Here is a 12,574-nt window from a genome sequence, read left to right on the forward strand (position 1 = left end):
CAAGTAAACAAGAAAAAGAGTTTAGTCAGCCATTTTATCTTATCCAGTTTCTTCTTAACACAGATTCTAAGCATTTGGATATTAGAGATTATTCCTTACTCTAGAAAATCTTTAGTAGAACCTATTTACTAGATTTAATAGGCTCAGATCATGAACTCCTTATTGCCAAATTCAAACTGAAATTGAAGAAAGTGGAGAAAACCACTAGACCATTCAGGTATGACCTAAATAAAATCCCTTATGACTATACAGTGGAAGTGAGAAATAGATTAAAGGGACTAGATCTGATAGAGTGCCTGATGAACTATGGACAGAGGTTCATGACATTGTACAGGAGACAGGAAACAAGACCATCCCCAAGAAAAAGAAATGCAAAAAAGCAAAATGGCTGTCTAGGAGGCCTTACAAATAGCTGTGAAAAGAAGGGAAGCGGGAAAAAAAAAAAAAAAAAGAACGGAAGCGAAAAGCAGAGGGGAAAAGGAAAGATATACCCATCTGAATGCAGAGTTCCAAAGAATAGTAAGGAGAGATAAGAAAGCCTTCCTCAGCAATCAATGCAAAGAAATAGAGGGAAACAATAGAATGGGAAAGACTAGAGATCTCTTCAAGAAAATTAGAGATACCAAGGGAATATTTCATACAAAGATGGGCTCAATAAAGGACAGAAATGGTAGGGACCTAACAGAAAAGAAAAGTGAAGTCGCTCAGTCATGTCCAACTCTTTTGTGACCCCATGGGCTGTAGCCTACCAGGCCCTTCAGTCTGCGGAATTTTCCAGGCAAGAGTACTGGAATGGGTCACCATTTCCTTCTCCAGGGGATCTTCCCAAACCAGGGATTGAACCTGGGTCTCCTGCATTGCAGGCAGACGCTTTACCGTCTGAGCCACCAGGGAAGAAGAAGATACTAAGAAGAGGTGGCAAGAAGACACAGAAGAACTGTACAAAAAAGGTCTTCATGACCCAGATAATCACAATGGTGTGATCACTCACCTAGAGTCAGACATCCTGGAATGTGAAGTCAAGTGGGCCTTAGGAAGCATCACTACGAACAAAGCTAGTGGAGGTAATGGAATTCCAGTTGAGCTCTTTCAAATCCTGAAAGATGATGCTGTGAAAGTGCTTCACTCAATATGCCAGCAAATGTGGAAAACTCAGCAGTGGCCACAGGACTGGAAAAGGTCAGTTTTCATTTCAGTCTCAAAGAAGGGCAATGCCAAAGAATGCTCAAACTACCACACATTTGCACTCATCTCACATGCTAGTAGAGTAATGTTTAAAATTCTCCAAGCCAGGCTTCAGTAATACAAGAACCGTGAACTTCCTGATGTTCAAGCTGGTTTTAGAAAAGGCAGAGGAACCAGAGAGCAAATTGCCAAATCCGTTGGATCATGGAAAAAGCAAGAGAATTCCAGAAAAACATCTATTTCTGCTTTATTGACTATGCCAAAGCCTTTGACTGTGTGGATCACAATAAACTGTGGAAAATTCTGAAGGAGATGGGAATACCAGACCACTTGACCTGCCTCCTGAGAAATCTATATGCAGGTTAGGAAGCAACAGTTAGAACTGGACATGGAACAACAGACTGGTTCCAAATAGGAAACGGAGTATGTCAAGGCTGTATATTGTCATCCTGCTTATTTAACTTCTATGCAGAGTACATCATGAGAAACACTAGGCTGGAGGAAGCACAAGCTGGAATCAAGATTGCCGGGAGAAATATCAATAATCTCAGATATGCAGATGACATCACTCTTATGGCAGAAAGTGAAGAAGAACTAAAGAGCCTCTTGATGAAAATGAAAGAGGAGAGTGAAAAAGTTGGCTTAAAGCTCAACATTCAGAAAACGAAGATCATGGCATCTGGTCCCATCACTTCATGGCAATAGATGGATAAACAGTGAAAACAGTGACTGACTGTTTTTCTGGGCTCCAAAATCACTGCAGATGGTGATTGCAGCCATGAAATTAAAAGACGCTTACTCCTTGGAAAATTATGACCAACCTAGATAGCATATTAAAAAGCAGAGACATTGCCAACGAAGGTCCATCTAGTCAAAGATATGGTTTTTCCAGTAGTCATGTATGGATGTGAGAGTTGGGACTATAAAGAAAGGTGAGCACAGAAGAATTGATGCTTTTGAACTGTGGTCTTGGAGAAGACTCTTGAGAGTCCCTTGGACTGCAAGGAGATCCAACCGGTCCATTCTAAAGGAGACCAGTCCTTGTTGTTCATTGGAAGGACTGATGTTGAAGCTGAAACTCCAGTACTTTGGCCACCTGATGTGAAGAGCTGACTCAATGGAAAAGATACTGGGAAAGATTGAGGACAGGAGGAGAAGGGGGCGACAGAGGGTGAGATGGTTGGATGGCATCACCAGCTCGACGGACATGGGTTTGAGTGGACTCTGGGAGTTGGAGGCCTGGCGTGCTGAGGTTCATGGGGTTGCAAAGAATTGGACACGACTGAGCAACTGAACTGAACTCAATAGAACCATAATACTGTTTATATAGCAAGTTTAGTAGTTACTTTGAATGAATTTATTGTGTGCTTAAGTTACAATTTTGAATCTTTTTCGGTTTTAGATCTGCTGATTTGGGTCCTACTTTATTGACAAGACCTGGACAACCAACACTTACCAGAGTGCCACCACCCATTCTTCCAAGGCCATCACAGCAGACAGGAAGCAGCAATTTGAACACTTTCAGACCTGCTTACAGTTCATTTTCTTCTGGATATGGTGCCTATGGAAATTCATTTTATGGAAGCTATAGCCCTTATAGTTATGGATATAACGGGCTGGGCTATAACCGCCTTCGTATAGATGATCTTCCACCTAGTAGATTCGTTCAGCAAGCTGAAGAAAGCAGCAGAGGTGCATTTCAGTCCATTGAAAGCATTGTGCATGCATTTGCCTCTGTCAGCATGATGATGGATGCTACTTTTTCAGCTGTCTATAACAGTTTCAGGGCTGTATTGGATGTGGCAAACCACTTTTCCCGATTAAAAATACACTTCACAAAGGTTTTTTCAGCTTTTGCATTAGTTAGGACTATAAGATATCTTTATAGACGGTTACAGTGGATGATAGGTTTAAGAAGAGGCTTGGAGAATGAGGACCTATGGGCAGAAAGTGAAGGAACTGTGGCTTGTCTTGGTGCTGAGGACAGAGCAGCTAACTCAGCAAAATCTTGGCCAATATTCTTATTCTTTGCCGTTATCCTTGGTGGTCCTTACCTCATCTGGAAACTGCTATCTACTCACAGTGATGAAGTAACAGGTAAGAGTAATAGAATGGGTTTAACAACCATGTAACAAGGATTTCCCTGGTGGTCCAGCAGTTAAGACTTCATCTTCCAACGTAGAGGGTGTGGGTTCAATATCTGGTCAGAGAGCTATGATCCCACATACCTCACAGACAACGAAAACATCCAAACGGAAGCAATGCTAAATTCAATAAAGACCTTTAAAAAATGGTATACATCGATACAAAAAATACTATATATATGTATAAATCTTAAATTTTAATAATAACTTAGTTAATTGGCTTTTTTATATTCATTTGTATTTTATCTTTTGATTGAGTTATTTTTTTTTCAGTTAAGAACTTCAAAACTGGAAGAGGAACATATAGCAAAAACAGACTTGTTTTATTCTTGGTTAGTTCAGTTTAACAGCACACATGACTTAACTGCTGTTCAGAAAGTACTACACTTGATGCTGTAGAAGATACAGAGATAACATAGGGAATTAAACCCCTTATCCTTTTTAAAATGTACTGAGAGAGAAGTAAGTGAGGTAGGTATATAGGTAATTGTTGTGAGGCATAAAGAGTGTAAGGAGTATGACTATTGGTGAGAAACATAAGATTTATGGAACCTTTTTTATATGAAAGACACTGCTATGTATTTTGAGTATTTTACTCATTTAATTCTTACAACAATCCTAAGAGGAATTATCCTCATTTTACAAGTGATAGAACTAAAGTTCAAAGAAGTAGTTGCTCAGGGTCACATCTTTAATAAGCCAAAACCAAAATGAGGCATCTTTTGACTGTTAAGCCCCTATTCTGTCAACTGGTACAGAGTATTATCTCTATTTAGAATTGAAGCTGATGTTTTTTGACTATTCATATCTAGAAAGAAGTAGCATCTAAGTTAGATTTTGGAAAGACAGATACTTTTCCATCAGTTATGTAAGAAAAAAACAAGACTGTGAAGCAGATGAAATAGCTTGAACAAAAGTATATAGGCAGGAACTATAAGAATTGTTCATCAACTGTCCTATAATATTGGATAGAAGCATACTGGAAAGTAAGGCTGAGAAATTATATTGGAACCTAGAAATGGAAGATCTTAATTTCCACAGAGAGGAGTCAAAAGATGCAGCTTCCTGTAAGAGAGTAGGAAAGGATACAATCCAAGACAGGTGAAAAGTAGAGGTGATTTTTTAATCTGAGGCCAGAGAGGGAGCATGTGTCCATTAGTAAAGTTTTATTAGAACATAGCCACATTCATTCATGTGCGTTTTATTATGGCTGCTTATGTACTGAAAGACCAGAGTTGATTAGTTTATAACAGAAACCCTGTCTTTGTTGGTACTCTTGTTGCCTTGCACTTGTTCTACACACTGCATATCTCAGTATTATAACTTGACAATGTATTGAGTGAGACATGTATTGTTAAACTGCAGTACATATTTTTTATTATGAGTGTAGACATGCCTCATGAGAAAGGAACAGTGAAGTATACTTTGAATGTCACACTTTGAAGGTGCAGTATTGTCTGGATTGAATAGTATTGAATTAGGTGGCAAAAAGCATTGCATTTGTTATGCAGTGACAACATAGCTATGTTAAAGTGACACAATATACATCACCATTCCCAGACTGAGCACTCATCACAGTATTCCCAACTAACAGGAAGTCAACAGTCAGAAAAATCAGAAAATTCAAAATGGAATATCTCATCAGAACAGAATTCCCTCACCCGAAAACAGGGTTGGGGAGAAGGAGCAAACAAAGAAAAATAAGCCTGCAATCAAAGTAAGTTTCTGAGGGGCTGCTTTGTCAGATTAGCAAGGAAATCTGTTTACCATTGGTTATTGCAACAGCCAAGGAAATATGTTCAGAGAAAGTAAACTTGTTTGAGACTATTAACATTCTAGGGAGAACAGTTTCTGGAAGAGTATTTGAAACAATAGCAATAGTCATTTTAAAACTAGGCAAATGGATTTACTTGGCTTGAATGGATTTACTTGGCTTATGAAGACCCGGTAGATATTGATACTGTTCGGTAGTTTATTGGAAGAATCCTGTTGAGTTTGAAGTGGTTGAAGATGTTGCCTCTGTGAACAGACTGCAGGGAACAACTACAGATGAGTATTTTCAAAGCAGTTGGAAAACACTAATCCAACTTGAAGTTACATCTACAGAGATGTGTTGTAACTAATGGTAAAAATTTGTGTGTAACAGAAGACTGGGCAGGACACAATTTATAGAATTTGGAATATATAGTTTTTAAAGCCTGTAGTTATTCATAGTATTCTTCATCAGCAGATATACTGCAGAAAATATTTGAACTTATCATATCTTATTGAACTAGTAATGTCAAAGATGAACTTCAGCCATTCTTGTGGACATAACTGTTACCAGTTCTGTGAATTCTTATCTGAAGAAGCTGAAGATACTGACTTGCCCTACCATACAGCAGTGAGATGACTGAGCACTCAGTGGTTAACTTTTATTACTGTTTTGGGAGGATCAAGGCCAAGATTGAAATTTTTCTGAAAAACAAGAATCACTATGAGCCACTATTAGAAAACACTAAGTGGCTTTAAAAATCAGTCTTTGCTGCAGACTTGGTAATCTTCTTAATGAATCCAACCTAAAACTGTAAGGCAAAATAGCATTGGAGTAAAATTACTTTTACAACAAATATTGTTTGAATCACAAGTAATGTCACATTGCTTTTATACCTCATAGGCTGTCAAAAGTTAATGAAACAAGATTTCCGTTCCCACATGAATTTGCAGCAGTTACACTTTTCTATGTCATTCTACAATTCAGAGGTGTTTTTGGACCTCCATGCAAGTGTGGAGGAAATGTCCATATTTCAGAACCCATTTAACTGCCATTGAAGACCTTCCATTTAATGTTCATTTGAAAGTGATTAGTTTCTAATGAAATGACATGTTAAAAGGTTAATATCAAGAGAACTTAACTTCTATGATGTTCACCTTCTTAGGATGAATATGCTTATTAAAATCACATATTCAATGAATTGGCATTAGAATTTAGCAATGCATATCTTTGAAAAAACACTTCCAAAATGAGATACCTTAAATTTCATTACAAATTAGTGTCAACAGATGTATATTTGCAATTGACAATAGATGATAGAAAATATTATCTTTGAACCCCAAATTAAATGAAATATCCTACCCCAAAAAGATTCGATTCTTTACAATAGATCTATATTACAAAAAAAGAACTCAATTATTATATTTTGAATTTTTCATAAAATGTATGGAAAATTTTTTTCTGTCATTTTATAAGAAACTACACAACACGTTCAATTTTGCCTCATGGCCTAAAAAGTTTAAAATATTTCCTATCAAAATTATTTTACTCTATTAAAAAAAATTGCCAACCCCTGGCTTAAAATAAGGAAACTAGAATTTGGAACTTAAAGAAAAAACTATATAAAAGATATTGTAATGAACATATTGTTGATCTTACATAGTGTTAATTGTGGAAATTACTTTGCGGGACAGCTCTTCTCTTGGCAAATAAGTTTATATAGCTTGCAAACCACAGCCACTGGAATATCTTTTTTTTAACTTCCATTCATAGGGTCGCAAAGAGTCGGACATGACTGAGCGACTTGAACTGAACTGAACTGAACCTAATCTTAATTCTTAATTTGGTTTATAGACAATACCAACTGGGCAAGTGGTGAGGATGACCATGTAGTTGCTAGAGCAGAATATGATTTTGTTGCTGTATCTGAAGAAGAAATTTCTTTCCGTGCTGGTGATATGCTGAACTTAGCTCTCAAAGGTAAGAAAACATGAATAAATGGGAATTACCTGTGCACTTTCAGAATTTGTAAATGTATTGAAAACTGCATTAAAGCATCATGGGGGAGAAAAAGGATCTTGGTCATTGTTAGTTAACTCAGAGGTAGTTACTAGAATTTCTTTTTGTCAGTGTAAACATTTGAAATCTGGGGGAGTGGGAGAGAAATGTCTCAGCAAAGTTGTTCCAATATTTCACTGAGATAAGGAAAGATTTTGTTTATATGATCTCTTCTAAACTTAAAACATTTGAATTCCAAGTTAATTACCAAACCCAAAACATGAGGTAAGCACTAAATGTAAAGAACCTAATAAACCAAAGTAATTGCCTGGCATCATCTAAGACATCCCTGTTGGTCTTTTGTTGCTGAGACTAGTGTTGCTTTTTTACTTGAATCATGTTTGCCTTAGAGACTTCAACATGAATATTTAGGAATTATTATCATAAAGTATTAAAGAACCTCAGCCAGAAATTTTTTTTTTTAATTTTTTTTTTTTTTTAATTTTAACATCTTTAATTCTTACATGCGTTCCCAAACATGAACCCCCCTCCCACCTCCCTCCCCACAACATCTCTCTGGGTCATCCCCATGCACCAGCCCCAAGCAAGCTGCACCTTACGTCAGACATGGACCTCAGCCAGAAATTTATAGACATTCAGGTTAATTTTCAGACCAGGTTGCTAATAGTTTTTAATGGCTCCAAACAAAATGGCCTTTTCCTCCACTTAATGATCAGAAGTTTTATAGATTTACCAAAAACAAAAAATGATTTTTTGTATGTGTGTATTTGTAGGGATTGTTTTGCTATGAAAAGTCACATTTTGTTGGTAAAGATACTAGTAACAATAATAAGAATGCTTAGTATGTACCGGGGGGAATTCCCTGGCAGTCCAGTGGTTAGGACTCAGTACTCTAAACTGCCTAGAGCCAGGGTCCAACCCCTGCTTGAGGAACTAAGATTCCACTAACTGCAGAGTGGTCAAAAAAAGAAAAAAATAAATGTACTAGACACTGTACATATTTCATTTAAACCTTATAATAATATTGGGAAGTAAGTACTGTTATTATTCTGTTCCTGGCTTACACATGAGAAAACTGAAACTCAGAATGAGTGAGTTGTCCAGTGTTACCTAAAATGTAATGGAGATGGACTGTGAACCCAGGTTTATCTGACTTCAGAACCTGTATTTTAATCCATGTGATCTGTTAATGGAAACTGCCATTTTATTGGTGTTAGTCACTCTTTACATAAGGAAGAAACATCTTCAGTGTTCAAATGATTAGTTTAATTCAGTAACTAGTTGAAAATCTTGGATCAAATTTACTAAATCTCTGCCTCATCTCTTCACACACAAAACCTAGGCTTCCAAGAAAAAATTTTAAATAATGTAAATTTAAGAAAAATTCTGGCTGCTAGGTATTGTATTCATGTTTTTCTTCTAGTCAAAATAGTGATTTGCTTAGATTTCAAAACAATTCTTTCTTTTTAAGATTTATTGTTAGAGGAAGATACAGATAATTAGTTTTAATAAATTAAAAGTAAAGATCAAATGTGGATTCTTTCAATTATAATATTCCAGAAAAATTTTATATCTCAGATTATTCTTTAATAGTGCCTTTTAACACTTTGGCTTTGCTTCTTTATTCATTGCTAACATAGATATGTTAGGGCATTTAGAACAAAATCAGTCACAGACATGGTTAATTTAACTTTTTTTCCTTCTTATAGAGAAACATGAAAATGTCATATTATGCTGGAATTACAGTTTTGAACTAAAACTTAACAGCTTTTTAAAGACAAAAATAGCACAATATTGTAAAGCAACTATGCTTCAGTAAATTTTCTTTTTAAATAGGTGGGAGTATTTAAATAATCTTTTCTACTTTGAGCTTAGAGTATTAACTTTTTGTTATGTGGCTGTAGGTAACTGAGGTCTTCAATTTTTGCCCACCTTGGGTTAAAATTAACATTCATTGTCCTTCAGGATTGTGATTCGTAATCACATAGAATGGATTTTTTTAAATTTCAGCCAAAAATATATAAAGAAAGCTGGCTTATATAAATGAATGTATCTATTTTCTATACTCACTCTAACTTATCAAGAAGTAGTGAGATGCTCATTCCTTAAATTTCAGTTTAAAATACGAAAGACATTGATGTTAATTTTCAGCTTTTTAGAGAACTGAATTTTTTTTTCTCTATGAATGCGCCCACTGACATAAACTTTATGTTCTTCATAAAATTTTCATAAATACAAAATTAAAAATGTTGTAAGACGGGATTCTAGAATTGAGCCTAGTCATCTTGATTTTAAATATTCATGTGCACTATTTATTTATGAGTATACTATATTATGTAAGTATAACACAGATTTTAACATTTTGCTATCAATATTCTGTTGGACCTTTAAAGTATGTTATAATTACAAGGCTGTCTTTTCTTCCATCAGAGCAACAACCCAGAGTGCGTGGTTGGCTTCTGGCCAGTCTTGATGGTCAAACAACAGGACTTATACCTGCTAATTATGTCAAAATTCTTGGTAAAAGAAGAGGTAGAAAAACAGTGGAATCCAGTAAAATTTCCAAGCAGCAACAGTCTTTTACCAACACAACACTAATTAAAGGAGCCACAGCTGCTGATTCTTTGGATGACCAGGAAGCTGCCTTTGAATCTGTTTTTGTTGAAACTAATAAGGTTCCAGTTGCATCTGATTCCACTGGGAAAAATGGAGATAAACAAGATCTTTGATAACTTTCATTGTTTGCCTGAAGTTGAACTATAGAGTACTTTTTAAAAATTTCTTCTTACAAAGAAATTAATCTACAATCCAATGAAAACATTTGTTAATGACTATTTAAGATGTTTTGCTGCTAGAAGTTATTAAAGTTGTACACTAGTATGTTGGTCTAGTGACCTGGTTATGTTTTACAAGTTATTGGACCATGAGGATATTTGTTTAGCCTAGATTATAAGATTATGGAGACTATCATTTTCATCTTATTTGAAACCCTGTGTTTCTCCTGAAAGAGTAAGATTGATGAACTGTAGAAAACAGTTTGCTACAGTAGGGATCACTAATACATTTTAAAATTCTAGTTTAATTGACTTAGAATCCTCAGGAATTGAGTGACTGCATGAGAACAGGCTAATTTTTCTACAACTTTAAATAAACTGAATAATAAAAATTTTCTGATGTGTATTACATCCAGTACTGGGTTTGCTTTAAACAGTAGTAAAATGTTTTCACCCAACAACAATTAATGCTATTATGTTTTATTGTATTTTTGAAAATTCTATCTTAGAAAGGTTGCTAAAAGCATTGTGAAGGAAATGGTTCCAGGGTGATAGTTAGCCTGAATAGTTTTCCTTGCTAGTAAAAAGGCTATAATTTATCTTTCTTACAGATTGCTTCCTTTTCTTCAGAGGGTCATATGACTTTTTATATGTATGACTAGTTTTCATCCTAGGTGAATTAGAATTCTTAATCTGAAAGATTTACTTTGTTTTTCTCCAGCCTAGACTCAAGTTCTTTAAGTTTGCAACTCAATTCTAGCAGTAATGATTTTAAATCTTTTCACAGATTCTCTGCTTTTACCTATTAAAATTATTTTTTAAATTCCATATTCAGGCTATTCCTTAAACATTGAGAGTGTATTACATTAGGTACATATTTCTTTTAGGTTCAGTTTTTACTACTGAGACTATAAATGCTGAATTGCCATTTAGAATATGATAATATTATTTGACTTGTTTAGGAATGATTTTAGGTACAGTTAAATTTCAGTACACTGAATATTTCCCCACAAAATTGGAAAATTCATATACTTGCTATTATCATATTACAAAGATACTATCAGTTATACAGAGTATAAAAATATATTACAGATATTGTTGAAAACTTGAAATTATTTGATAAAGACTTTGATCTTTTTCTTATAGAGTTTATGTTCAGCAATTAAGTAATTCTGGAATAGTTGAAATTAAAACATTCGGAACCAAGTATATGAATAATCAACATAGAATTTTACTAAATGCTTCTTGGGAAACTCTTTTGTGACAATATAGTAAGTAATGTATTATTTAAAATACAGTGTTGACCCCATGCAGAAAAAGTAATAAAATAGTAAAATTGTTACCTAGACGTATTTTTCTAACACCTAGTTCTTCAGGCCTTCCAGTTGAGGAGATTAAGTTACTTATATACTATTTTCCATTTGTATTCTACAGTTAGAGGTTCTGCTCTGCTTTGTTAGAAAGTCATTTATGGAAAATTTGTTCTTGAAACAAATTTTTTATAAAACAAATTATCAAATTTGATGTTGAGACATCTAAATTGAATGCAAGTAGAGGTGAAATTTTGAGTTGGTGCTATTTAGATTAGAAAAGGGGTCTTTATGATTGCTATTAAAGATGTATAGGGACAAGAGTATAGCACAAAATAAATGACAAAAACAATTTTACTTTTCTTTTTCTTTTTTTTTTGGTTAAGAATGCTAAATTGCAACATATATTTTATGTACATTATTTGTGTCTAAAAATTCTTTTTCTAATAAGAATCTAGAAAAGGAATTTAGGAATAAGCAAAGAAATTTTGTAACCTTTCTTATCATGACAGTTTTAGGTTTCAATATTGTTATTTTTAGAAACTTATTTAAGGACTGCTTTGTAGAAACTTATTTAAGGACTGCTTTGTAGAAATTACAAACTGAAACAAAAACATTTTCAATTAAATACAATAATCACAAGTAAACAATAAAACAGGTTTCATTTAAATTTTTTTCTGATTGTAGTTTATCAGTATAGAAAGGAAAAAGGTAAGCTTTATAAATTTTCATGTTTTAACATTTTATTTAGGTATTTGATTTAGTCTATCAGTGTGTCATATATTCACTTGAATACTGATGTCCTTTATCTTGTGCTAAGAACAAATATTAAATGCAGTTAACATTTTATTTTTAATAGATTGTGAAGTTATTTTATTGGACAAATAAAAATATATTAAAGTTGATTGACATTTTCTGAAGACAAACTGTTAACTCTTTATAGGATTGCAATTAATGTAAAAGTCTGTTTTTCTTCATATCATTGTGTATATTAGCTACTGCAGATCCATGTGTCTTTTCTATTGTGATTAAAGAAAATATTGAATTTACACGTATATAAAAATTACCTTGAAGATGAGTTAACTCATTATTGACCGGGGAATTTTTGAAGAAACGAACACCTATGGCCAGCAGTTTTTATTTCAGCCACCCAAAAGTTAATTCTGTTGTTTCACTAGCACCCTTTGGGTTATTACATCCAGTAGTTATACCTGACACACCTGTAAAGTCTCCAGCCCAGTGAGTTTCATTTTCACTCTCCGTGTCAGAATCCATCACTCAGGTTTTTTTTCTTTTCTTTTTTATTCTTTTTTCTATCTGAATCAGAACTGTATTCTGAAGAACTATCATCTTCTGAGACACTAGTATATATGTCCCTTACACAATCAG

General features: G+C 34.3%; 1 protein-coding gene and 1 non-coding gene across 2 annotated transcripts in view; one reads left to right on the forward strand and one right to left on the reverse strand.

The window, feature by feature from the left end:
• PEX13 (peroxisomal biogenesis factor 13) overlaps positions 1-12,268 on the forward strand; it is a 34,190-nt gene extending 21,922 nt beyond the window's left edge. Inside the window, exons 2-4 of the mRNA XM_005686636.3 lie at positions 2,588-3,282; positions 6,937-7,062; positions 9,532-12,268. Of these exons, the coding sequence (XP_005686693.1) occupies positions 2,588-3,282; positions 6,937-7,062; positions 9,532-9,830 (1,120 nt within the window). The 3' untranslated portion in view covers positions 9,831-12,268. The remainder of the gene's footprint in view (positions 1-2,587; positions 3,283-6,936; positions 7,063-9,531) is intronic.
• Positions 823-894, reverse strand: TRNAC-GCA. Its single transcript has one exon. It is a non-coding gene; the product is annotated as a tRNA-Cys (tRNA).

Source organism: Capra hircus, chromosome 11, assembly GCF_001704415.2.
Source record: "Capra hircus breed San Clemente chromosome 11, ASM170441v1, whole genome shotgun sequence".
NCBI classification, from domain to species: Eukaryota; Metazoa; Chordata; class Mammalia; order Artiodactyla; family Bovidae; genus Capra; species Capra hircus.